A 27,133-nucleotide genomic window follows, 5' to 3' on the forward strand; every position below is an offset into this window, starting at 1 on the left:
TTCCTAGAACAAACACTGCCGATTTGTGGCTCTTCCCTTTTGGTCTTGCCACAGCCCCCAGAATTTTTTCAGGGTTCTGGGATCACTGTTGACGGTGCTTTGGTTAAGAGGTATTGCACTGGCGCCCTATCTGGACGACATCCTAGTCCAGGCGCCAACCTTACAACAAGCAAGATCCCACACGGACACGGTGTTCTCCTTCCTGTGGTTTCACAAGTGGAAGGTAAATTTGGGTGAGAGTTACTTAGTCCCAAAGACAAGGGTTACTTCTTGGGAAACTTAATAGATTCCCTATCAATTATGTTTTCTGACAGGTTTTTGTTTCTTGTTTACCCTTCAGTCCACTCCGTGGCCATCAGTGGCTCGGTGCATGGAATTATTCGGGCTGATGGTAGCGGCAGTGGACATTATCCCATTTGCTCGGTTCCATCTGAGATCTCTGCGTGTTCAGGCAATGGAGTGGAGATTATGTCGATTTGTCTCCTAAGAATATGCAGGAGATGAGGGATTTTCTTCAATGACGGTTGTCTCTGGATTATCTTTCCCAGGGAATCTGCTTTCGCAGACCATCTTGGGTAATTGTGTCAACACATGCCAGCCTTCTAGGAGGGGGAGCAGTCTGGGGTTCACTAATGTCCCAGGGAGTGTGGACTCAGTCGGAGTCTGTTCTTTCTATAAACTTCCTGGAGCTGAGAGCGATCTTGAATGCTCTTCTGGCTTGGCCTCAGTTAGCCTCGTTCCAGTTTATCAGGTTGCAGTCGGACAACATAACTTCAGTGAACTGACAGGGAGGAACGAGGAGTTCCTTAGCGATGAGAGGTAACCAAGATAATTCAGTGGGCGGAGGCCCATGCTTGTTGCCTGTTGGAGATCCACATCCCAGGGGTGGACAACTGTGAGGCGGACTTTCTGAACAGGCAGACCTTTCATCCGGAGGAGTGGAAATTCCATCCGGAAGTGTTTTCCAGCTTGATTCTCAGGTGGGGTCAGCCGGAATTGGATCTTATGGCATCTTGACAGAATGCCAAACTCCCGAGATACGGGTCGAGGTCCAGTGACCCCCAGGCGGTTCCTTGGACCTTCGGTCTAGCATATCTATTTCTTTCATGTAATTAGCAAGAGTCCATGAGCTAGTGACGTATGGGATATACATTCCTACCAGGAGGGGCAAAGTTTCCCAAACCTCAAAATGCCTATAAATACACCCCTCACCACACCCACAATTCAGTTTTACAAACTTTGCCTCCTATGGAGGTGGTGAAGTAAGTTTGTGCTAGATTCTACGTTGATATGCGCTCCGCAGCAAGTTGGAGCCCGGTTTTCCTCTCAGCGTGCAGTGAATGTCAGAGGGATGTGAGGAGAGTATTGCCTATTTGAATGCAGTGATCTCCTTCTACGGGGTCTATTTCATAGGTTCTCTGTTATCGGTCGTAGAGATTCATCTCTTACCTCCCTTTTCAGATCGACGATATACTCTTATTTATATACCATTACCTCTGCTGATTTTCGTTTCAGTACTGGTTTGGCTTTCTACAAACGTGTAGATGAGTGTCCTGGGGTAAGTAAATCTTATTTTCTGTGACACTCTAAGCTATGGTTGGGCACTTTATTTATAAAGTTCTAAATATATGTATTCAAACATTTATTTGCCTTGACTCAGAATGTTCAACATTCCTTATTTTCAGACAGTCAGTTTCATATTTGGGATAATGCATTTGAATCAATCATTTTTTCTTACCTTAAAAATTTGACTTTTTTTCCCTGTGGGCTGTTAGGCTCGCGGGGGCTGAAAATGCTTCATTTTATTGCGTCATTTTTGGCGCTGACTTTTTTGGCGCAAAAAATCTTTTCTGTTTCCGGCGTCATACGTGTCGCCGGAAGTTGCATCATTTTTTGACGTCCTTTTGCGCCAAAAATGTCGGCGTTCCGGATGTGGCGTCATTTTTGGCGCCAAAAAGCATTTAGGCGCCAAACAATGTGGGCGTATTATTTGGCGCCAAAAAATATGGGCGCCGCTTTTGTCTCCACATTATTTCAGTCTGATTTTTTCTTTGCTTCTGGTTACTAGAAGCTTGTTTATTGGCATTTTTTCCCATTCCTGAAACTGTCATTTAAGGAATTTGATCAATTTTGCTTTATATGTTGTTTTTTCTCTTACATATTGCAAGATGTCTCACGTTGCATCTGAGTCAGAAGATACTTCAGGAAAATCGCTGTCTAGTGCTGGAACTACCAAAGCTAAGTGTATCTGCTGTAAACTTTTGGTAGCTATTCCTCCGGCTGTTGTTTGTATTAATTGTCATGACAAACTTGTTAAAGCAGATAATATTTCCTTTAGTAATGTACCATTGCCTGTTGCAGTTCCCTCAACATCTAAGGTGCAGAATGTTCCTGATAACATAAGAGATTTTGTTTCTGAATCCATCAAGAAGGCTATGTCTGTTATTTCTCCTTCTAGGAAACATAAAAAATCTTTTAAAACTTCTCTCTCTACAGATGAATTTTTAAATGAACATCATCATTCTGATTCTGATGACTCTTCTGGTTCAGAGGATTCTGTCTCAGAGATTGATGCTGATAAATCTTCATATTTATTTAAAATGGAATTTATTCGTTCTTTACTTAAAGAAGTACTAATTGCTTTAGAAATAGAGGATTCTGGTCCTCTTGATACTAATTCTAAACGTTTAGATAAGGTGTTTAAATCTCCTGTGGTTATTCCAGAAGTTTTTCCTGTTCCTAATGCTATTTCTGAAGTAATTTCCAGAGAATGGGATAAATTGGGTAATTCATTTACTCCTTCTAAACGTTTTAAGCAATTATATCCTGTGCCGTCTGACAGATTAGAATTTTGGGACAAAATCCCTAAAGTTGATGGGGCTATTTCTACCCTTGCTAAACGTACTATTATTCCTACGTCAGATGGTACTTCGTTTAAAGATCCTTTAGATAGGAAAATTGAATCCTTTCTAAGAAAAGCTTATCTGTGTTCAGGTAATCTTCTTAGACCTGCTATATCTTTGGCTGATGTTGCTGCAGCTTCAACTTTTTGGTTGGAGACTTTAGCGCAACAAGTAACAGATCATGATTCTCATAATATTATTCTTCTTCTTCAGCATGCTAATAATTTTATCTGTGATGCCATTTTTGATATTATCAGAGTTGATGTCAGGTTTATGTCTCTAGCTATTTTAGCTAGAGGAGCTTTATGGCTTAAAACTTGGAATGCTGATATGGCTTCTAAATCAACTCTACTTTCCATTTCTTTCCAGGGTAACAAATTATTTGGTTCTCAGTTGGATTCCATTATCTCAACTGTTACTGGTGGGAAAGGAACTTTTTTACCACAGGATAAAAAAATCTAAGGGTAAAAACAGGGCTAATAATCGTTTTCGTTCCTTTCGTTTCAACAAAGAACAAAAGCCTGATCCTTCATCCTCAGGAGCAGTTTCAGTTTGGAAACCATCTCCAGTCTGGAATAAATCCAAGCCTTCTAGAAAGACAAAGCCTGCTTCTAAGTCCACATGAAGGTGCGGCCCTCATTCCAGCTCAGCTGGTAGGGGGCAGGTTACGTTTTTTCAAAGAAATTTGGATCAATTCTGTTCACAATCTTTGGATTCAGAACATTGTTTCAGAAGGGTACAGAATTGGTTTCAAGATGAGACCTCCTGCAAAGAGATTTTTTCTTTCCCGTGTCCCAGTAAATCCAGTGAAAGCTCAAGCATTTCTGAATTGTGTTTCAGATCTAGAGTTGGCTGGAGTAATTATGCCAGTTCCAGTTCTGGAACAGGGGATGGGGTTTTATTCAAATCTCTTCATTGTACCAAAGAAGGAGAATTCCTTCGGACCAGTTCTGGATCTAAAAATATTGAATCGTTATGTAAGGATACCAACGTTCAAAATGGTAACTGTAAGGACTATCTTGCCTTTTGTTCAGCAAGGGCATTATATGTCCACAATAGATTTACAGGATGCTTATCTGCATATTCCGATTCATCCAGATCACTTTCAGTTCCTGAGATTCTCTTTTCTGGACAAGCATTACCAGTTTGTGGCTCTGCCGTTTGGCCTAGCTACAGCTCCAAGAATTTTTACAAAAGTTCTCGGTGCCCTTCTGTCTGTAATCAGAGAACAGGGTATTGTGGTATTTCCTTATTTGGACGATATCTTGGTACTTGCTCAGTCTTTACATTTAGCAGAATCTCATACGAATCGACTTGTGTTGTTTCTTCAAGATCATGGTTGGAGGATCAATTTACCAAAAAGTTCATTGATTCCTCAGACAAGGGTAACTTTTCTGGGTTTCCAGATAGATTCAGTGTCCATGACTCTGTCTTTAACAGACAAGAGACGTCTAAAATTGATTTCAGCTTGTTGAAACCTTCAGTCACAATCATTCCCTTCGGTAGCCTTATGCATGGAAATTCTAGGTCTTATGACTGCTGCATCGGACGCGATCCCCTTTGCTCGTTTTCACATGCGACCTCTTCAGCTCTGTATGCTGAATCAATGGTGCAGGGATTACACAAAGATATCTCAATTAATATCTTTAAAACCGATTGTACGACACTCTCTAACGTGGTGGACAGATCACCATCGTTTAATTCAGGGGGCTTCTTTTGTGCTTCCGACCTGGACTGTAATTTCAACAGATGCAAGTCTCACAGGTTGGGGAGCTGTGTGGGGATCTCTGACGGCACAAGGAGTTTGGGAATCTCAGGAGGTGAGATTACCGATCAATATTTTGGAACTCCGTGCAATTTTCAGAGCTCTTCAGTCTTGGCCTCTTCTGAAGAGAGAATCGTTCATTTGTTTTCAGACAGACAATGTCACAACTGTGGCATACATCAATCATCAAGGAGGGACTCACAGTCCTCTGGCTATGAAAGAAGTATCTCAAATTCTGGTTTGGGCGGAATCCAGCTCCTGTCTAATCTCTGCGGTTCATATCCCAGGTATAGACAATTGGGAAGCGGATTATCTCAGTCGCCAAACGTTACATCCGGGCAAATGGTCTCTTCACCCAGAGGTATTTCTTCAGATTGTTCAAATGTGGGGACTTCCAGAAATAGATCTGATGGCCTCTCATCTAAACAAGAAACTTCCCAGGTATCTGTCCAGATCCAGGGATCCTCAAGCGGAAGCAGTGGATGCATTGTCACTTCCTTGGAAGTATCATCCTGCCTATATCTTTCCGCCTCTTGTTCTTCTTCCAAGAGTAATCTCCAAGATTCTGAAGGAATGCTCGTTTGTTCTGCTGGTAGCTCTGGCATGGCCTCACAGGTTTTGGTATGCGGATCTTGTCCGGATGGCCTCTTGCCATCCGTGGACTCTTCCGCTACGACCAGACCTTCTGTCGCAAGGTCCTTTTTTCCATCAGGATCTCAAATCCTTAAATTTAAAGGTATGGAGATTGAACGCTTGATTCTTAGTCAAAGAGGTTTCTCTGACTCTGTGATTAATACTATGTTACAGGCTCGTAAATCTGTATCCAGAGAGATATATTATAGAGTCTGGAAGACTTATATTTCTTGGTGTCTTTCTCATCATTTTTCTTGGCATTCTTTTAGAATTCCAAGAATTTTACAGTTTTCTTCAGGATGGTTTAGATAAAGGTTTGTCCGCAAGTTCCTTGAAAGGACAAATCTCTGCTCTTTCTGTTCTTTTTCACAGAAAGATTGCTAATCTTCATGATATTCATTGTTTTGTACAAGCTTTGGTTCGTATAAAACCTGTCATTAAGTCAATTTCTCCTCCTTGGAGTTTGAATTTGGTTCTGGGGGCTCTTCAAGCTCCTCCGTTTGAACCTATGCATTCATTGGACATTAAATTACTTTCTTGGAAAGTTTTGTTCCTTTTGGCAATCTCTTCTGCCAGAAGAGTTTCTGAATTATCTGCTCTTTCTTGTGAGTCTCCTTTTCTGATTTTTCATCAGGATAAGGCAGTGTTGCGAACTTCTTTTGAATTTTTACCTAAAGTTGTGAATTCCAACAACATTAGTAGAGAAATTGTGGTTCCTTCATTATGTCCTAATCCTAAGAATTCTAAGGAGAAATCGTTACATTCTTTGGATGTTGTTAGAGCTTTGAAATATTATGTTGAAGCTTCTAAGTCTTTCCGAAAGACTTCTAGTTTATTTGTTATCTTTTCCGGTTCTAGAAAAGGCCAGAAAGCTTCTGCCATTTCTTTGGCATCTTGGTTGAAATCTTTAATTCATCTTGCCTATGTTGAGTCGGGTAAAACTCCGCCTCAAAGGATTACAGCTCATTCTACTAGGTCAGTTTCTACTTCCTGGGCGTTTAGGAATGAAGCTTCGATTGATCAGATTTGCAAAGCAGCCACTTGGTGCTCTTTGCATACTTTTACTAAATTCTACCATTTTTATGTATTTTCTTCTTCTGAAGCAGTTTTTGGTAGAAAAGTACTTCAGGCATCGGTTTCAGTTTGAATCTTCTGCTTATGTTTTTCATTAAACTTTATTTTTGGGTGTGGATTATTTTCAGCAGGAATTGGCTGTCTTTATTTTATCCCTCCCTCTCTAGTGACTCTTGCGTGGAAAGATCCACATCTTGGGTAATCATTATCCCATACGTCACTAGCTCATGGACTCTTGCTAATTACATGAAAGAAAACATAATTTATGTAAGAACTTACCTGATAAATTCATTTCTTTCATATTAGCAAGAGTCCATGAGGCCCACCCTTTTTTGTGGTGGTTATGATTTTTGTATAAAGCACAATTATTCCAATTCCTTATTTTATATGCTTTCGCACTTTTTTATCACCCCACTTCTTGGCTATTCGTTAAACTGAATTGTGGGTGTGGTGAGGGGTGTATTTATAGGCATTTTGAGGTTTGGGAAACTTTGCCCCTCCTGGTAGGAATGTATATCCCATACGTCACTAGCTCATGGACTCTTGCTAATATGAAAGAAATTAATTTATCAGGTAAGTTCTTACATAAATTATGTTTTCCTCTGTTTGCTCTTCTTCCTCAGGTCATTGCTCGGATCAAGCAGGAGAGGGCATCAGTGATCCTCATTGCACCGGCCTGGCCTCGCAGGATTCGGTATGGGGATCTGGTGGACATGTCATCTGTCACCTTGGAGACTTCAGTTGCGGAAGGCCCTTCTAATTCAAGGGTCCTTCCTTCACCCACATCTAATTTCTCTGAAGCTGACTGCTTGGAGATTTAACGCTTAATCCTATCCAAGCAGGAGTTTTCTGATTTGGTCATAGAGACCATGATCCAGGCTCGTAAACCTGTGACAAGAAAGCTTTACCATAAGATATGGCGTAAATATCTTTATTGGTATGAATCCAAGGGCTACTCATGGAGTAGTTAGGATTCCCAGAGTTTTGTCTTTTTCTCCAAGAAGGATTGGAGAAGGGTTTATCGGCAAGTTCCCTTAAGGGTCAGATATCCGCCTTGTCTATTTTGTTACATAAACGACTGGCGGATGTCCAAGATGTTCAATCCTTTTGTAAGGCTTTGGTTAGAATCAGGCCTGTATTTAAACCAATTACTCCTTCATGGAGTCTGAATTTAGTTCTCAAAGTTCTTCAAGGGGTTCCGTTTGAGCCTATGCATTCCCTAGATATTAAGTTGTTATCTTGGAAAGTTTTGTTTCTTCAGCCCGAAGAGTGTCTGATTTTTTGGCATTACAATACAATTCTCCTTACCTTATTTTTCATTCGGATAAGGTAGTTTTACGTACTAACCTAGGGTTTCTTCCTAAGGTTGTTTCAAACAGGAACATTAATCAGGAAATTGTGGTTCCTTCCTTGTGTCCTAATCCATCTTCTCCAAAGGAACGTCTTTTGCACAACTTGGACATGGTCCGTGCTTTACAATTTTATTTACAAGCGACTAAGGACTTTCGTCAGTCGTCTTTGTCGTTTTCTCTGGGAAACGTAAGGGTCGAAAAGCTACGGCTAGGTCTTTCTTTTTGGCTGAAGAGTATCATCCGTTTTGCATATGAGACTGCTGGACAGCAGCCTCCTGAAAGAGTTGCGTATCATTCCACTAGGGCTGTTGCTTCCTCATGGGCATTCAAAAATAAAGCTTCTGTAGAACAGATTTGCAAGGCTGCAACTTGGTCTTCTCTTCACACTTTTTCTAAATTTGATACTTTTGCCTCGGCCAAGGCTGTTTTTCGGAGAAAGGTTCTTCAAGCAGTGGTGCCTTCTGTTAAAGGTTCCATGTCTTGTCCCTCCCTTATCATCCGTATACTCTAGCTTTAGTATTGTATCCCACAAGTAAGGATGAAATCCATGGACTCACTGTGTCTTTAAAAAGAAAAGAAAATTTATGCTTACCTGATAAATGTGTCTCTCTTTAGACACAATGAGTCCACGTCCCACCCTGTTCTGAGACAGGTTGTTATTTTTTGTAAACTTCAGACACCTCTGCACCTTGGCTTTTCCTTTCTCTTCCTAACTTCGGTTGAATGACTGGAGTGGGAGGGAAGTTAGGAGCTATATATAGCAGCTCTGCTGTGGTGCTCTTTGCCACCTCCTGCTGACCAGGAGGTGAAATCCCACAAGTAAGGATGAAATCCGTGGACTCATCGTGTCTAAAAAGAAACCAATTTATCAGGCAAGCATAAATTTTCTTTTTACTTCCCTTCACCTAAATATATATATATAAATAATTTCAGAACATTTTCCACCTTTAATGTGACCTATAAACTGTACAACTCAATTGAAAAGCAAACTGAAATCTTTTAGGTAAAGGGAAATAAAAATAAAAAACTAAAATAATATGGTTGCATAAGTGTGAACACCCTTAAACTAATACTTTATTAAAGCACCTTATTACAGCCCTCAGTCTTTTTGGGTATGAGTTTTTCAGCATGGCACATCTTGACTTGGCAAGATCTGCCCACTCTTCTTTGCAAAAACACTCTAAATCTGTCAGAATGCGAGGGCATCTCCTGTGCACAGCCCTCTTCAGATCACCCCACAGATTTTGAATTGGATTCAGGTCTGGGCTCTGGCTGGGCCATTTCAAAACTTGATTCTTCTTCTGGTGAAGCCATTCCTTTGTTGATTTGAATGTATGCTTTGGGTCGTTGTCATGCTGAAAGATGAAGTTCCTCTTCATGTTCAGCTTTCTAGGAGAAGCCTGAAGGTTTTGTGCCAATATTGTCTGGTATTTGGAACTGTTAATTATTCCCTCTACCTTGACTTAGGCCCCAGTTCCAGCTGGAGAAAAACAGCCCCAAAGCATGATGCTGCCACCACCATGCTTCACTGTGGGTATGGTGTTCTTTTGGTGATATGCAGTGTTGTTTTTGCACCAAACATATCTTTTGGAATTATGGCCAAAAAGTTCAACTTTGGTTTCATCAGACCAGAACACCTTTTGCAACATGCTTTTGGGAGACTTCAGATGTGTGTTTGCAAAATTTAGCCTTGCTTGGATGTTTTTTTTTTTTTTTTGTAAGAAAAGGCTTGTCTTGCCGCTCTACCCCATAGCCCAGACATATGAAGAATACGGGCGATTGTTGTCACATGTACCACACAGCCAGTACTTGACAGATATTCCTGCAGCTCCTTTAATGTTGCTGTAGGCCTCTTGGCAGCCTCCCAGACCAGTTTTCTTCTCGTCTTTTCATCAATTTTGGAGGGACATCCAGTTCTTGGTAATGTCACTGTTGCACCATATTTTCATCACTGTGTTCCATGGTATATCTAATGCCTTGGAAATTCCTTTGTACCCTTCTCCTGACTGATACCTTTTAACAATGAGATCCCTCTGATGCTTTAGACCATGGCTTTTGCTGTAGGACGCGACTAACAAAATGTCAGGAAAGACCAACTAGAGCAGCTGAACTTTTTTGGGGTTAATCAGAGGCACTTTAAATGATGACAGGTGTGTACTGACTCCTATTTAACATGATTTTGAATGTGATTGCTTAATTCTGAACACAGCTACATCCCCAGTTATAAAACGGTGTTCACACTTATGCAACCATATTATTTAATTTTTTTATTCCCTTTACCTAAAAGATTTCAGTTTGTTTTTCAATTGAGTTGTACAGTTTATAGGTCACATTAAAGGTGGAAAAAGTTCTGAAATGATTTCTTTTCAGAGTGTGTATATATATATATATATATATATATATATGTATGTGTGTATTTATTTATATATATATATATATATATATATACATGTGTGTGTGTGTATGTATGTATGTATATGTGTGTGTGTATATATATATATATATGTATATGTGTATATATATGTATATGTGTATATATAACATAATTTATGCTTACCTGATAAATTCCTTTCTTCTGTTGTGTGATCAGTCCACGGGTCATCATTACTTCTGGGATATAACTCCTCCCCAACAGGAAATGCAAGAGGATTCACCCAGCAGAGCTGCATATAGCTCCTCCCCTCTACGTCAGTCCCAGTCATTCGACCAAGAATCAACGAGAAAGGAGTAACCAAGGGTGAAGTGGTGACTGGAGTATAATTTAAAAGATATTTACCTGCCTTAAAACAGGGCGGGCCGTGGACTGATCACACAACAGAAGAAAGGAATTTATCAGGTAAGCATAAATTATGTTTTCTTCTGTTATGTGTGATCAGTCCACGGGTCATCATTACTTCTGGGATACCAATACCAAAGCAAAAGTACACGGATGACGGGAGGGATAGGCAGGCTCATTATACAGAAGGAACCACTGCCTGAAGAACCTTTCTCCCAAAAATAGCCTCCGAAGAAGCAAAAGTGTCAAATTTGTAAAATTTGGAAAAAGTATGAAGCGAAGACCAAGTTGCAGCCTTGCAAATCTGTTCAACAGAGGCCTCATTCTTAAAGGCCCAAGTGGAAGCCACAGCTCTAGTGGAGTGAGCTGTAATTCTTTCAGGAGGCTGCTGTCCAGCAGTCTCATAGGCTAAACGTATTATGCTACGAAGCCAAAAAGAGAGAGAGGTAGCAGAAGCTTTTTGACCTCTCCTCTGTCCAGAGTAAACGACAAACAAGGAAGAAGTTTGGCGAAAATCTTTAGTTGCCTGCAAGTAGAATTTGAGGGCACGAACTACATCCAGATTGTGTAAAAGACGTTCCTTCTTTGAAGAAGGATTTGGACACAAGGATGGGACAACAATCTCTTGATTGATGTTCCTGTTAGTGACTACCTTAGGTAAGAACCCAGGTTTAGTACGCAGAACTACCTTGTCTGAGTGAAAAATCAGATAAGGGGAATCACAATGTAAGGCTGATAACTCAGAGACTCTTCGAGCCGAGGAAATAGCCATTAAAAACAGAACTTTCCAAGATAACATTTTTATATCAATGGAATGAAGGGGTTCAAACGGAACACCCTGTAAAACGTTAAGAACTAAGTTTAAACTCCATGGTGGAGCAACAGCTTTAAACACAGGCTTGATCCTAGCTAAAGCCTGACAAAAGGACTGGACGTCTGGATTTTCTGACAGACGTCTGTGTAACAAGATGGACAGAGCTGAAATCTGTCCCTTTAATGAACTAGCTGATAAACCCTTTTCTAAACCTTCTTGTAGAAAAGACAATATCCTAGCGATCCTAACCTTACTCCAGGAGTAACCTTTGGATTCGCACCAGTATAGGTATTTCCGCCATATTTTATGGTAAATCCTTCTGGTAACAGGCTTCCTAGCCTGAATCAAGGTATCAATAACCGACTCAGAAAAACCACGTTTTGATAAAATCAAGCGTTCAATTTCCAAGCAGTCAGCTTCAGAGAAGTTAGATTTTGATGTTTGAATGGACCCTGTATCAGAAGGTCCTGTCTTAGAGGTAGAGACCAAGGCGGACAGGATGACATGTCCACTAGATCTGCATACCAAGTCCTGCGTGGCCAAGCAGGTGCTATTAGAATTACTGATGCTCTCTCCTGTTTGATTTTGGCAATCAATCGAGGAAGCAGCGGGAAGGGTGGAAACACATAAGCCATCCTGAAGTTCCAAGGTGCTGTCAAAGCATCTATCAGAACTGCTCCTGGATCCCTGGATCTGGACCCGTAGCGAGGAAGTTTGGCGTTCTGGCGAGACGCCATGAGATCTATCTCTGGTTTGCCCCAACGTCGAAGTATTTGGGCAAAGACCTCCGGATGAAGTTCCCACTCCCCCGGATGAAAAGTCTGGCGACTCAAGAAATCCGCCTCCCAGTTCTCCACTCCCGGGATGTGGATTGCTGACAGGTGGCAAGAGTGAGACTCTGCCCAGCGAATTATCTTTGATACTTCCATCATTGCTAGGGAGCTTCTTGTCCCTCCCTGATGGTTGATGTAAGCTACAGTCGTGATGTTGTCCGACTGAAACCTGATGAACCCCCGAGTTGTTAACTGGGGCCAAGCCAGAAGGGCATTGAGAACTGCTCTCAATTCCAGAATGTTTATTGGTAGGAGACTCTCCTCCTGATTCCATAGTCCCTGAGCCTTCAGAGAATTCCAGACAGCGCCCCAACCTAGTAGGCTGGCGTCTGTTGTTACAATTGTCCAGTCTGGCCTGCTGAATGGCATCCCCCTGGACAGGTGTGGCCGATAAAGCCACCATAGAAGAGAATTTCTGGTCTCTTGATTCAGATTCAGAGTAGGGGACAAATCTGAGTAATCCCCATTCCACTGACTTAGCATGCATAATTGCAGCGGTCTGAGGTGTAGGCGTGCAAAAGGTACTATGTCCATTGCCGCTACCATTAAGCCGATCACCTCCATGCATTGAGCTACTGACGGGTGTTGAATGGAATGAAGGACGCGGCATGCATTTTGAAGTTTTGTTAACCTGTCTTCTGTCAGGTAAATCTTCATTTCTACAGAATCTATAAGAGTCCCCAAGAATGGAACTCTTGTGAGAGGAAAGAGAGAACTCTTCTTTTCGTTCACTTTCCATCCATGCGACCTTAGAAATGCCAGAACTAACTCTGTATGAGACTTGGCAGTTTGAAAGCTTGAAGCTTGAATTAGAATGTCGTCTAGGTACGGAGCTACCGAAATCCCTCGCGGTCTTAGTACCGCTAGAAGGGCACCCAGAACCTTTGTGAAGATTCTTGGAGCCGTAGCCAATCCGAATGGAAGAGCTACAAACTGGTAGTGCCTGTCTAAGAAGGCAAACCTTAGATACCGGTGATGATCTTTGTGGATCGGTATGTGAAGGTAAGCATCCTTTAAATCCACTGTGGTCATGTACTGACCCTCTTGGATCATGGGTAAGATTGTCCGAATAGTTTCCATTTTGAACGATGGAACTCTTAGGAATTTGTTTAGAGTCTTTAAATCTAAGATTGGCCTGAAAGTTCCCTCTTTTTTGGGAACCACAAACAGGTTTGAGTAGAACCCTTGTCCTTGTTCCGACCACGGAACCGGATGGATCACTCCCATTGTTAACAGATCTTGTACGCAGCGTAGAAACGCTTCTTTCTTTATCTGGTTTGTTGACAACCTTGACAGATGAAATCTCCCTCTTGGGGGAGATAATTTGAAGTCTAGAAGGTATCCCTGAGATATGATCTCTAGTGCCCAGGGATCCTGAACATCTCTTGCCCAGACCTGGGCGAAGAGAGAGAGTCTGCCCCCTACTAGATCCGGTCCCGGATCGGGGGCTCTCGGTTCATGCTGTCTTTGGGGCAGCAGCAGGTTTCCTGGCCTGCTTGTTTTTGTTCCAGGACTGGTTAGGCTTCCAGCCTTGCCTGTAACGAGCAACAGCTCCTTCCTGTTTTGGTGCAGTGGAGGTTGATGCTGCTCCTGTCTTGAAATTCCGAAAGGGACGAAAATTAGACTGTCTAGCCTTAGCTTTGGCCTTGTCTTGAGGTAGGGCGTGGCCCTTACCTCCCGTAATGTCAGCGATAATTTCTTTCAAACCGGGCCCGAATAAGGACTGCCCCTTGAAAGGTATATTAAGTAATTTGGATTTAGAAGTAACATCAGCTGACCAGGATTTTAGCCACAGTGCCCTGCGTGCCTGTATGGCGAATCCTGAGTTCTTAGCCGTAAGTTTGGTTAAATGTACTACGGCCTCCGAAATGAAAGAATTAGCTAGTTTAAGGACTCTAAGCCTGTCCGTAATGTCGTCTAGCGTAGAGGAACTAAGGTTCTCTTCAAGCGACTCAATCCAAAATGCTGCCGCAGCCGTAATCGGCGCGATACATGCAAGGGGTTGTAATATAAAACCTTGTTGAACAAACATTTTCTTAAGGTAACCCTCTAATTTTTTATCCATTGGATCTGAGAAAGCACAGCTATCCTCCACCGGGATAGTGGTACGCTTAGCTAAAGTAGAAACTGCTCCCTCCACCTTGGGGACCGTTTGCCATAAGTCCCGAGTGGTGGCGTCTATTGGAAACATCTTTCTAAATATTGGAGGGGGTGAGAACGGCACACCGGGTCTATCCCACTCCTTAGTAACAATTTCAGTTAGTCTCTTAGGTATAGGAAAAACGTCAGTACTCGCCGGTACCGCAAAGTATTTATCCAACCTACACAGTTTCTCTGGTATTGCAACGGTGTTACAATCGTTGAGAGCTGCTAAGACCTCCCCTAGTAGTACACGGAGGTTCTCCAATTTAAATTTAAAATTTGAAATATCTGAGTCCAATCTGTTTGGATCAGAACCGTCACCCACAGAATGAAGCTCTCCGTCCTCATGCTCTGCGAGCTGTGACGCAGTATCAGACATGGCCCTAGCATTGTCAGCGCACTCTGTTCTCACCCCAGAGTGATCACGCTTGCCTCTTAGTTCTGGTAATTTAGACAAAACTTCAGTCATAACAGTAGCCATATCTTGTAATGTTATCTGTAATGGCCGCCCAGATGTACTAGGCGCCAAAATATCACGCACCTCCCGGGCGGGAGATGCAGGTACTGTCGCGTGAGGCGAGTTAGTCGGCATAACTCTCCCCTCGCTGTTTGGTGAAATTTGTTCACATTGTACAGATTGACTTTTATTTAAAGTAGCATCAATACAGTTAGTACATAAATTTCTATTGGGCTCCACCTTGGCATTGGAACAAATGACACAGATATCTTCCTCTGAGTCAGACATGTTTAACACACTAGCAAAAAAAAACTTACAACTTGGTTATAATCTTTTTTAGCAAAAAAACGCACTGTGCCTCAAAGAGGTACTAACGATTAAATGACAGTTGAAATAATGAACTGAAAAACAGTTATAGCATCAAACTTTAAAACAACACAACTTTTAGCAAAGGTTTGTTCCCATTAGTAAAAAACAACACTAATTAAATTTGTACATAAGAAAACAAAACAACGTTTTTTATTCACAGTCACTATAAGAATTCTCACAGCTCTGCTGAGAGAATTTACCTCCCTTCAAAGAAGTTTGAAGACCCCTGAGATCTGTCAGAGATGAACCGGATCATGCAGGAAATATAAAAGTAGCTGACTGGAATTTTTTGATGCGTAGCAAAGAGCGCCAAAAACGGCCCCTCCCTCTCCCACACAGCAGTGAAGAGAAACGAAACTGTCACAATTAAAGCAAAAAACTGCCAAGTGGAAAATAATGCCCAAATATTTATTCACACAGTACCTCAGCAATGTAAACGATTCTACATTCCAGCAAAAACGTTTAACATGAGAATAGTTATTAAAAGGATTAGTGACCTTTAACACAGTAGTTCCGGTGAAATACCATCCCCAGAATACTGAAGTGTATACATACATGTCATTTTAACGGTATGGCAGGCTTTTCTCATCAATTCCATTCAGAAAATAAAAACTGCCACATACCTCAATGCAGATTCATCTGCCCGCTGTCCCCTGATCTGAAGCCTTTACCTCCCTCAGATGGTCGAGAACAGCAATATGATCTTAACGACTCCGGTTAAAATCATAGTAAAAAATCTCTGTCAGATTCTTCCTCAAACTCTGCCAGAGAAGTAATAACACGCTCCGGTGCTATTTTAAAATAACAAACTTTTGATTGAAGTCATAAAAACTAAGTATAATCACCATAGTCCTCTCACACATCCTATCTAGTCGTTGGGTGCAAGAGAATGACTGGGACTGACGTAGAGGGGAGGAGCTATATGCAGCTCTGCTGGGTGAATCCTCTTGCATTTCCTGTTGGGGAGGAGTTATATCCCAGAAGTAATGATGACCCGTGGACTGATCACATAACAGAAGAAATATATATATATATATATATATATATATATATATATATATATATATATATATATATATATATATACATCAGCCTCTCTTTGCTCATCACGTGCCTTTCACAGATAACTTTCCTGTAGTATTTTAGTCTGAGCCTGACTAAACTGTACAGTCCCGAAATATTAATCCCTCTCTGAATGAGAGAAGCAGCAAAACCCCAGGCATACGTTTAGTATGGGCTTAGTCAGTGAGGTGCAGCCATATTCCTCTAAGCCACTGGTTTCAAACCTCTCCTCAGACCTCCCTAACAGGCCACATTTTGAGGATTACTGAACTGGAGCACAGGTGAAATAATCTGCAGAAAAATTGTGTGTGTATATGTGTGTAAAAAAAAAAAAAATATATATATATAATCAGCTGTTAGAGCTGACAATTTGTTTTTTAACAGCTTTGGAACATACTTTTTTTTTTTGTCACTTAAACATAAAATACTCCTGCCTTCCTCCCCTAGAATATTTTAAATGATGTTAAATATTGATATTGTTGTTAACATAACTATAAACAAGAACATAGGAACACTATAGTAAAATGAGTGTTCCTCGCGTTACAGGCCTTTATTAGTTGGTGACAAAGCTCTGGTGAATACAGAATTCTCAGTTTGTTTGACCAGTACAACAAAACTTTAAGCTCAGACTTACCTTGGGTCATTTTCTTTCTTCTCTGCAGGCAAGCAAAACGTCTCTTAGGTCAGATAGTGGATCGCTGTCGGAATGGTCCCGGATTTCACAGTGATATGGACGGAAACAGCACGGTTCAGGAGATTCTAATCCCAGCTTCCAAAGTGGGTCTTGTCATTGGCAAAGGTGGAGAGACCATCAAACAGCTGCAGGTAAAAGAAATATTCTCCAGTTGTTGCTGGACACTCATCTGTTTAGTTTGGCACTGACGGTGTTAACATTCCTGTACGTTGAAGCATAAACACTCATTCCCTTCAATAGTTCTTTTTTTTTTTCCTTTTTCCAATGCATCCACCTAATTTTGCTAATAGGTTAGTGATGCAGCAGATATAAGTGTGTAATTATACTCAGTATGGTGCGTGCATTGTAGGATGTTAATTTTAAGACGAATTTGAGCTGCTTCAAATTAACTCTTAATTCTTACTATGCTGGTACAATATAAAATCCTTTTTTTACTTCTTAAATTCTAGTGTTCTGTGCTTTAACCACCCCATATTCTTAGTCATGAGATCAAAGGTTATGAAAGAAGTGACTTAAAATCTATCTTTATGTCTATGTAGCTGGATTATATGTATATATGTATGTATGTATGTATATGTATATATATATAAGCAGTTTGTCATTTTATCATTGGCCAAGCTTATACCCTTAATGGGGAAAATTAAGCGAATACTGCATCATGTGTATGAAAGAAAAGCATTTCATTCTTCAGAGGGGCCTTCCAGCCAAAACTGTAATGCACATGTTGGCAAAAATACTTCCTATAGCTGTTTCAAGAGTGTACTCAAGTATGTCCTGTGCACCAGCATTTTAAACACAACACTTGCTCAGAATGTATAATTTGGTAATGACTGAATTTGCATCTTTGCTGACATGATACAAGCCCCACTGGCTCTCTGAGCAGCCGCAGTACTTAACATGCTGGTGCACTGTATGTATCTAGCTATGCTTCACATCCACACGTACAGAGAAAAATACTAAAACAGTGATTTATTTTACAAGATGCATTTTTGCAAATTTTTCTATCCAAAGATTTAATTCATCTGTGCATTTAAAATTATGTATTAAAGAAATCCTTTTTTTTTTTTTTTTTTTTGTGATAAAGCAAAACTTTCTTTTTAACAGGTCAAATTATTTGTTGAAAATTGCACAGATCTATGCAGCTAGCAAATGTGTATCAAAAATAAAAGCACATCATTGTATTAAATATTCAACACCACAAGATGTTCCTGCTATGTATTGAGCGCATTTGTTTTTTTTTTTTTTGTTTTTTTTTATATAGGAGAAGACTGGTGTTAAAATGATCATGATCCAAGATGGTCCGTTACCTACTGGAGCAGACAAACCGCTTAGGATTACAGGCGACCCATACAAAGTGCAGGTAGTCATGAGTTGTAGGACGGATTTAAAGGGATATTTAAACAGTAGGATATTGTCATAAAAAATGATTGTGTAGTTAAACAAAACAACTTTGCAGTATACTATCATTGTTTTTTTTACCATACGGCACTGAAGCAAGGCTATTGGCTAAGAGGTGGAAACATCGCCTCATTGAAACAACTTTTGCTGTGGGTGGCCAGAGGGCTTATAAAGCAGTAGTAAAGAATGAACTAAATAACGGTACTGTTGGCGTACATTTAGCTAACCTTCATGAATATAGGTCCCGTTTATTTAAAGGGACATGAAGCATAGATTTTTTTTCTTTTTAGAAAGAGCAAGTAATTTTAAACAACTTTCTAATTTACTTTATTTAAATTTGCTTCATTTTCTTGATAGTGTTTGTTGAAAAGCATATCTAAATAGGCTTAGTATCTGCTGATTGGTGGCTGCACATAGATGCCTCTGATGATTGGCTCACCTATGTGCATTGCTATTTCTCTTGTAAGTTGTATCCAGTCCACGGATTCATCCATTACTTGTGGGATATTCTCCTTCCCAACAGGAAGCTGCAAGAGGATCACCCACAGCAGAGCTGTCTATATAGCTTCTCCCCTAACTGCCACCTCCCAGTCATTCTCTTGCAGCTCTCGACAAGGGAAGCAGCTAGAGAGATGTGGTGCATTAATGTAGTTTATCTTCAATCAAAAGTTTGTTATTGTCAAATGGTACCGGAGTTGTACTATTTTAGCCTCAGGCAGAAAGTTGAAGAAGAGTCTGCCTGTGGTCTTTGATGAGCTTAGCAGGTTGTAACTAAGATCCATTGCTGTTCTCACACATAACTGAAGAGATGGGTAACTTCAGCTGGGGGAATAGCGTGCAGGGTCTCCTCCTCTGAGGTATGTGCAGTTTTAAATTTTTCTAGAGAAATGATAAGCTAGAGAATGCTGACAATACCGGATTTATTTAAGGTAAGCCTGATTACAGTGATTTAATAACGACTGGTATCATGCTTGCTGTAAAGGGTAATATTTTTATTATTTACTCACATTACTGAATAGGTTTGCTTGAGGTGTATAAACGTTTATTTCATATTGGCGATAAAACTTTATTCTGGGACCCAGTTTTTCCACATGGCTGACAAGATTTTTTGCCTAGGGATAGTTTTGTTAGGCCCTCTCACTGTGAGTACAGGTTGGGAGGGGCCTATTTTCTATTAGTTTTTGCAGCTTGAGACATCCAGCTTCCCTGAAGGAGTCCCCTGAACATATAGGACCTCTCTAAGGGGTTTTTGTGCCTTCCAAAGTCGTTGTATGGGCAGGTAGGGCCACAGTAGAGCTGTGGCAGTTTGTTGTGACTGTTTAAAAACGTTTATCCTTTTTTTGATCCAGTTTTGAAACTAAGGGGTTAATCATCCATTTGCAAGTGGGTGCAATGCTCTTTCAGCCTATTATACACACTGTAAAAATTTCATAAGATTTACTGCTTTTTTCACTGTTTTAGCAGTTTCTGTGATTGTTTTTTTCTCTTAAAGGCACAGTACCGTTTTTATTTTTTGCTTTTTCACAGTTATTAAAGTGTTTTCCAAGCTTGCTGGTCTCATTACTAGTCTGTTTAAACATGTCTGACATACAGGAAACTCATTGTTAATTATGTTTAGAAGCCATTGTGGAACCCCCTCTTAGAATGTATACCAAATGCACTGATTTTACTATAGATTACAAAGACCATATTATGGCTTTAAAAGATTTATCAGAGATAAAATGCCAAGGTACAGCGCTACACTTCCCCCAATGAGGGTTGTGTGTCTAAAGATGGTGTCCACGACTAGTAGGAATATTCGTTATATAAAAAATCGTTATATAAAAAAAATGGATGTGTATGTATTATAGAATACAAAATTATAAAATTGTGAACAAAATCTAACAATCGTTTTATTAAAATAAAATTGCAATTTAAAATTGAGCGAATATATGTAGAAAAAAATATCTGTGTGTATGTGTATATATATGTGTGTATATATATATATATATATATGTATATATGTATATGTATATATATATATATATATATATATATATATATATAATGTGTATAATATATACTGATGTTTGAAGAGGTTGAGCTATAGGCGAGACTCTGTAGTGAGGATGATCCAAGAGTGTTAACCTTAGAGAATCACTGATATAGGATTGGTATCCAATCTAATGGAATGTCCCATACAATGTCCAATAAGTAATGTCCCATACAGAAATAAATATCCAAAAAAATTCAAAAAGAATATAAAAAAAATATATATATCCAAAAAATTATTATTATTATTTAGTGTCCAGAAAATTGATTAAGTGTCCAAAGCTGAGTGTCCAAAGATAAATGTTTAAAAATATTTTAAAAATATAAGTGAGTGGTAGTCCATGTGTAAAAAAACTCCAATCCAGGTAAAAAAGTGAAAAAATGTGAAAAAATTATATAAAAATATAAAAAATAAAATATAAATTAAAATATAAAAGTATAAAAATATATATATATATGAGTTGTGATCAGTAACCCATGTGTGAGAAAAATGAATCGATATAATGGAGGTGTACACCTAAAAATGTGTCCTAAAAATGTATCCAAAAAGTAACCTAAGATTGTCCTTGCAAATTGTGAATCCTTGTTATGAGAAAAAATAAAAATATAAAATATATAGAAAAAAACCTTACAAATGAAATGTTCAAATGAAATGTTCAAATAGAATAATAGAATAGTTGTGGATAGCTCAAAATTATTCCAAATGTGAATGTATAAGGTGCTGGGATGATGTTCCTCTTCTCAAAGGGTATATCAGTGTGTTGGGATATCCTCCTGTACCTATACAGGAGGATATCCCAGTACCAGTCTTGAGAAAGGTCCCTGAGGACCGAAACACGTTGGCTATATACTGGTATTGCAGCTCAGAATATATCTGGTGAGTAGAATACTTATATTGCTTTTTTATGGTGATTTTATTGCACTATGTCCGTTTTCTGTACACTTTTATATACTGGTATTGCAGCTCAGAATATATCTGGTGAGTAGAATACTTATATTGCTTTTTTATGGTGATTTTATTGCACTATGTCCGTTTTCTGTACACTTTTATAGGTACAGGAGGATATCCCAACACACTGATATACCCTTTGAGAAGAGGAACATCATCCCAGCACCTTATACATTCACATTTGGAATAATTTTGAGCTATCCACAACTATTCTATTTTTCTATTTGAACATTTCATTTGTAAGGTTTTTTTCTATATATTTTATATTTTTATTTTTTCTCATAAGGATTCACAATTTGCAAGGACAATCTTAGGTTACTTTTTGGATACATATTTAGGACACATTTTTAGGTGTACACCTCCATTATATCGATACATTTTTCTCACACATGGGTTGCTGATCACAACTCATATATATATATATATATATATATATATATATATATATATATATATATTTTTATAATTTTAGTTTTTATATTTTTATATAATTTTTTTCACTTTTTTACCTGGATTGGAGTTTTTTTACACATAATATATATATATATATATATATATATATATATATATATATATATATATATATTTGGACTACCACTCACATATTTTTTTAATTATTTTAAAACATTTATCTTTGGACACTCAGCTTTGGACACTTAATCAATTTTCTGGACACTAAATAATAATTTTTTGGATATATATATTTTTTTTATATTCTTTTTGAATTTTTTTGGATATTTATTTCTGTATGGGATTACTTATTGGACATTGTATGGGACATTCCATTAGATTGGATACCAATCCTATATCAGTGATTCTCTAAGGTTAACACTCTTGGATCATCCTCACTATAGAGTCTCGCCTATAGCTCAACCTCTTCAAACATCAGTATATATTATACACATTATATATATATATATATATATATATATATATATACATATATACATATATATATATACACACATATATATACACATACACACAGATATTTTTTTTCTACATATATTCGCTCAATTTTAAATTGCAATTTTATTTTAATAAAACGATTGTTAGATTTTGTTCACAATTTTATAATTTTGTATTCTATAATACATACACATCCATTTTTTTTATATAACGAATTTTTATATAACGAATATTCCTACTAGTCGTGGACACCATCTTTAGCCACACAATCCTCATTGGGGGAAGTGTAGCGCTGTACCTTGGCATTTTATCTCTTATTCACACATCGGAATCTGGTTGGGAGGCTCCGCCTTTGAGGTATAGCTTGTATGGTATTATTGTGGCGCTGAAAGATATTTACTTGTTTAAAAGATTTATCACCAGAAGAAATTGACAAGGAGGAAGTTATGCCGTCTAACTCTCCCCATGTGTCAGATCCTATAAATCCTGCTCAGGGGACGCCAATTACATCTAGCGCATCCATTGCGTATACCTTACAAGACATGGCGGCAGTTATGAATCATACCCTTACAGAGGTATTCTCTAAACTGCCAGGATTGCAAGGAAAGCGAGACAGCTCTGGGACTAGAATAAATACAGAGCTCTCTGACGCTTTAGTATCTATCTCTGATACACCCTCACAATATAATGAAGCTGAAGCAGGGGAGCTTCAATCTGTGGGTACTTTTTCTGATTCAGGGAAGATACTTCAATCTGATTCTGATATGTCTACATTTAAATTTAAGCTTTAACACCTCCGCGTATTTCTCAGGGAGGTTTTAGCAACTCTGGACGACTGTGACACTATTGTAGTCCCAGAGAAATTTATGTAGATTGGATAAATACTATGCAGTACCTACTTACACTGATGTTTTTCCAATCCCTAAAAGGTTTTCTGAAATTATTACTAAGGAATGGGATAGACCAGGTGTACCATTCTCTCCCCCTCCTGTTTTTAAAAAGATGTTTCTCCAACATAGGTGTGTCCGGTCCACGGCGTCATCCTTACTTGTGGGATATTCTCTTCCCCAACAGGAAATGGCAAAGAGCCCAGCAAAGCTGGTCACATGATCCCTCCTAGGCTCCGCCTTCCCCAGTCATTCTCTTTGCCGTTGTACAGGCAACATCTCCACGGAGATGGCTTAGAGTTTTTTAGTGTTTAACTGTAGTTTTTATTATTCAATCAAGAGTTTGTTATTTTAAAATAGTGCTGGTATGTACTATTTACTCTGAAACAGAAAAGAGATGAAGATTTCTGTTTGTAAGAGGAAAATGATTTTAGCAACCGTTACTAAAATCGATGGCTGTTTCCACACAGGACTGTTGAGAGGAATTAACTTCAGTTGGGGGAACAGTGAGCAGACTTTTGCTGCTTGAGGTATGACACATTCTAACAAGACGATGTAATGCTGGAAGCTGTCATTTTCCCTATGGGATCCGGTAAGCCATTTTTATTACAGACAGAAAAAAAAGGGCTTCACAAGGGCTTTTTAAGACTGTAGACATTTTCTGGGCTAAATCGATTTATATATAAACATATTTTATACTCCATAGCCTTGAGGAATTATTTTAATCTTGGGAATTTTGTAAAATAACCGGCAGGCACTGTATTGGACACCTTATTCTCTAGGGGCTTTCCCTAATCATAGGCAGAGTCTCATTTTCGCGCCTGTATTGCGCACTTGTTTTTGAGAAGCATGACATGCAGATGCATGTGTGAGGAGCTCTGATACATAGAAAAGACTTTCTGAAGGCGTCATTTGGTATCGTATTCCCCTTTGGGCTTGGTTGGGTCTCAGCAAAGCAGATACCAGGGACTGTAAAGGGGTTAAATATAAAAACGGCTCCGGTTCCGTTATTTTAAGGGTTAAAGCTTCCAAATTTGGTGTGCAATACTTTTAAGGCTTTAAGACACTGTGGTGAAATTTTGGTGAATTTTGAACAATTCCTTCATACTTTTTCGCAATTGCAGTAATAAAGTGTGTTCAGTTTAAAATTTAAAGTGACAGTAATGGTTTTATTTTAAAACGTTTTTTGTACTTTATCAAGTTTATGCCTGTTTAACATGTCTGAACTACCAGATAGACTGTGTTCTGAATGTGGGGAAGCCAAGGTTCCTTCTCATTTAAATAGATGTGATTTATGTGACACAAAATTTAGAGAAAATGATGCCCAAGATGATTCCTCAAGTGAGGGGAGTAAGCATGGTACTGCATCATCCCCTCCTTCGTCTACACCAGTCTTGCCCACACAGGAGGCCCCTAGTACATCTAGCGCGCCAATACTCCTTACTATGCAACAATTAACGGCTGTAATGGATAATTCTATCAAAAACATTTTAGCCAAAATGCCCACTTATCAGCGAAAGCGCGACTGCTCTGTTTTAGAAAATACTGAAGAGCATGAGGACGCTGATGATATTGGTTCTGAAGGGCCCCTACACCAGTCTGAGGGGGCCAGGGAGGTTTTGTCTGAGGGAGAAATTTCAGATTCAGGGAAAATTTCTCAACAAGCTGAACCTGATGTGATTACATTTAAATTTAAGTTGGAACATCTCCGCGCTCTGCTTAAGGAGGTGTTATCCACTCTGGATGATTGTGAGAATTTGGTCATTCCAGAGAAACTATGTAAAATGGACAAATTCCTAGAGGTCCCGGGGCCCCCCGAAGCTTTTCCTATACCCAAGCGGGTGGCGGACATTGTAAATAAAGAATGGGAAAGGCCCGGTATACCTTTCGTCCCTCCCCCCATATTTAAAAAATTGTTTCCTATGGTCGACCCCAGAAAGGACTTATGGCAGACAGTCCCCAAGGTCGAGGGGGCGGTTTCTACTCTAAACAAACGCACCACTATACCCATAGAAGATAGTTGTGCTTTCAAAGATCCTATGGATAAAAAATTAGAAGGTTTGCTTAAAAAGATGTTTGTTCAGCAAGGTTACCTTCTACAACCAATTTCATGCATTGTCCCTGTCACTACAGCCGCGTGTTTCTGGTTCGATGAGCTAGAAAAGGCGATCAATAATAATTCTTCTTCTTATGAGGAGATTATGGACAGAATTCGTGCTCTCAAATTGGCTAATTCGTTCACCCTAGACGCCACTTTGCAATTGGCTAGGTTAGCGGCGAAAAATTCTGGGTTTGCTATTGTGGCGTGCAGAGCGCTTTGGTTAAAATCTTGGTCAGCGGATGCGTCTTCCAAGAACAAATTGCTTAACATTCCTTTCAAGGGGAAAACGCTGTTTGGCCCTGACTTGAAAGAGATTATCTCTGATATCACTGGGGGCAAGGGCCACGCCCTTCCTCAGGATAGGTCTTTCAAGGCCAAAAATAAACCTAATTTCTTCTGTTATGTGTGATCAGTCCACGGGTCATCATTACTTCTGGGATATAACTCCTCCCCAACAGGAAATGCAAGAGGATTCACCCAGCAGAGCTGCATATAGCTCCTCCCCTCTACGTCAGTCCCAGTCATTCTCTTGCACCCAACGACTAGATAGGATGTGTGAGAGGACTATGGTGATTATACTTAGTTTTTATGACTTCAATCAAAAGTTTGTTATTTTAAAATAGCACCGGAGCGTGTTATTACTTCTCTGGCAGAGTTTGAGGAAGAATCTGACAGAGTTTTTTACTATGATTTTAACCGGAGTAGTTAAGATCATATTGCTGTTCTCGGCCATCTGAGGGAGGTAAAGGCTTCAGATCAGGGGACAGCGGGCAGAGGAATCTGCATTGAGGTATGTAGCAGTTTTTATTTTCTGAATGGAATTGATGAGAAAATCCTGCCATACCGTTAAAATGACATGTATGTATACACTTCAGTATTCTGGGGATGGTATTTCACCGGAACTACTCTGTTAAAGGTCACTAATCCTTTTTAATAACTATTTATCATGTTAAACGTTTTTGCTGGAATGTAGAATCGTTTACATTGCTGAGGTACTGTGTGAATAAATATTTGGGCATTATTTTCCACTTGGCAGTTTTTTTTGCTTTATTTGTGACAGTTTCGTTTCTCTTCACTGCTGTGTGGGAGAGGGAGGGGCCGTTTTGGCGCTCTTTGCTACGCATCAAAAAATACCAGTCAGTTACTTTTATTTTTCCTGCATGATCCGGTTCATCTCTGATAGATCTCAGGGGTCTTCAAACTTCTTTGAAGGGAGGTAAATTCTCTCAGCAGAGCTGTGAGAATTCTTATAGTGACTGTGAATAAAAACGTTGCTTTGTATTTTTTATGTCAAATTTAATTATTGTTATTTTACTAATGGGAACAAACCTTTGCTAAAAGTTTTGTTGTTTTAAAGTTTGATGCTATAACTGTTTTTCAGTTCACTATTTCAACTGTCATTTAATCGTTAGTACCTCTTTGAGGCACAGTACGTTTTTTGCTAAAAAAGATTATAACCAAGTTGTAAGTTTTTTGCTAGTGTGTTAAACATGTCTGACTCAGAGGAAGATATCTGTGTCATTTGTTCCAATGCCAAGGTGGAGCCCAATAGAAATTTATGTACTAACTGTATTGATGCTACTTTAAATAAAAGTCAATCTGTACAATGTGAACAAATTTCACCAAACAGCGAGGGGAGAGTTATGCCGACTAACTCGCCTCACGCGGCAGTACCTGCATCTCCCGCCCGGGAGGTGCGTGATATTTTGGCGCCTAGTACATCTGGGCGGCCATTACAGATAACATTACAAGATATGGCTACTGTTATGACTGAAGTTTTGTCTAAATTACCAGAACTAAGAGGCAAGCGTGATCACTCTGGGGTGAGAACAGAGTGCGCTGACAATGCTAGGGCCATGTCTGATACTGCGTCACAGCTCGCAGAGCATGAGGACGGAGAGCTTCATTCTGTGGGTGACGGTTCTGATCCAAACAGATTGGACTCAGATATTTCAAATTTTAAATTTAAATTGGAGAACCTCCG

General features: G+C 39.4%; 1 protein-coding gene across 2 annotated transcripts in view; it reads left to right on the forward strand.

Annotated features, from left to right (window-relative positions):
* FUBP3 (far upstream element binding protein 3) overlaps positions 1-27,133 on the forward strand; it is a 248,426-nt gene that overhangs the window by 139,039 nt on the left and 82,254 nt on the right. For both annotated transcript variants that reach the window (XM_053695769.1, XM_053695770.1), the window contains 2 exons: positions 16,843-17,005; positions 18,136-18,234. In XM_053695769.1, coding sequence (XP_053551744.1) covers positions 16,843-17,005; positions 18,136-18,234 — 262 coding nt within the window. The remainder of the gene's footprint in view (positions 1-16,842; positions 17,006-18,135; positions 18,235-27,133) is intronic.

Source organism: Bombina bombina, chromosome 12 (genome assembly GCF_027579735.1).
Source record: "Bombina bombina isolate aBomBom1 chromosome 12, aBomBom1.pri, whole genome shotgun sequence".
Lineage (NCBI taxonomy): Eukaryota > Metazoa > Chordata > Amphibia > Anura > Bombinatoridae > Bombina > Bombina bombina.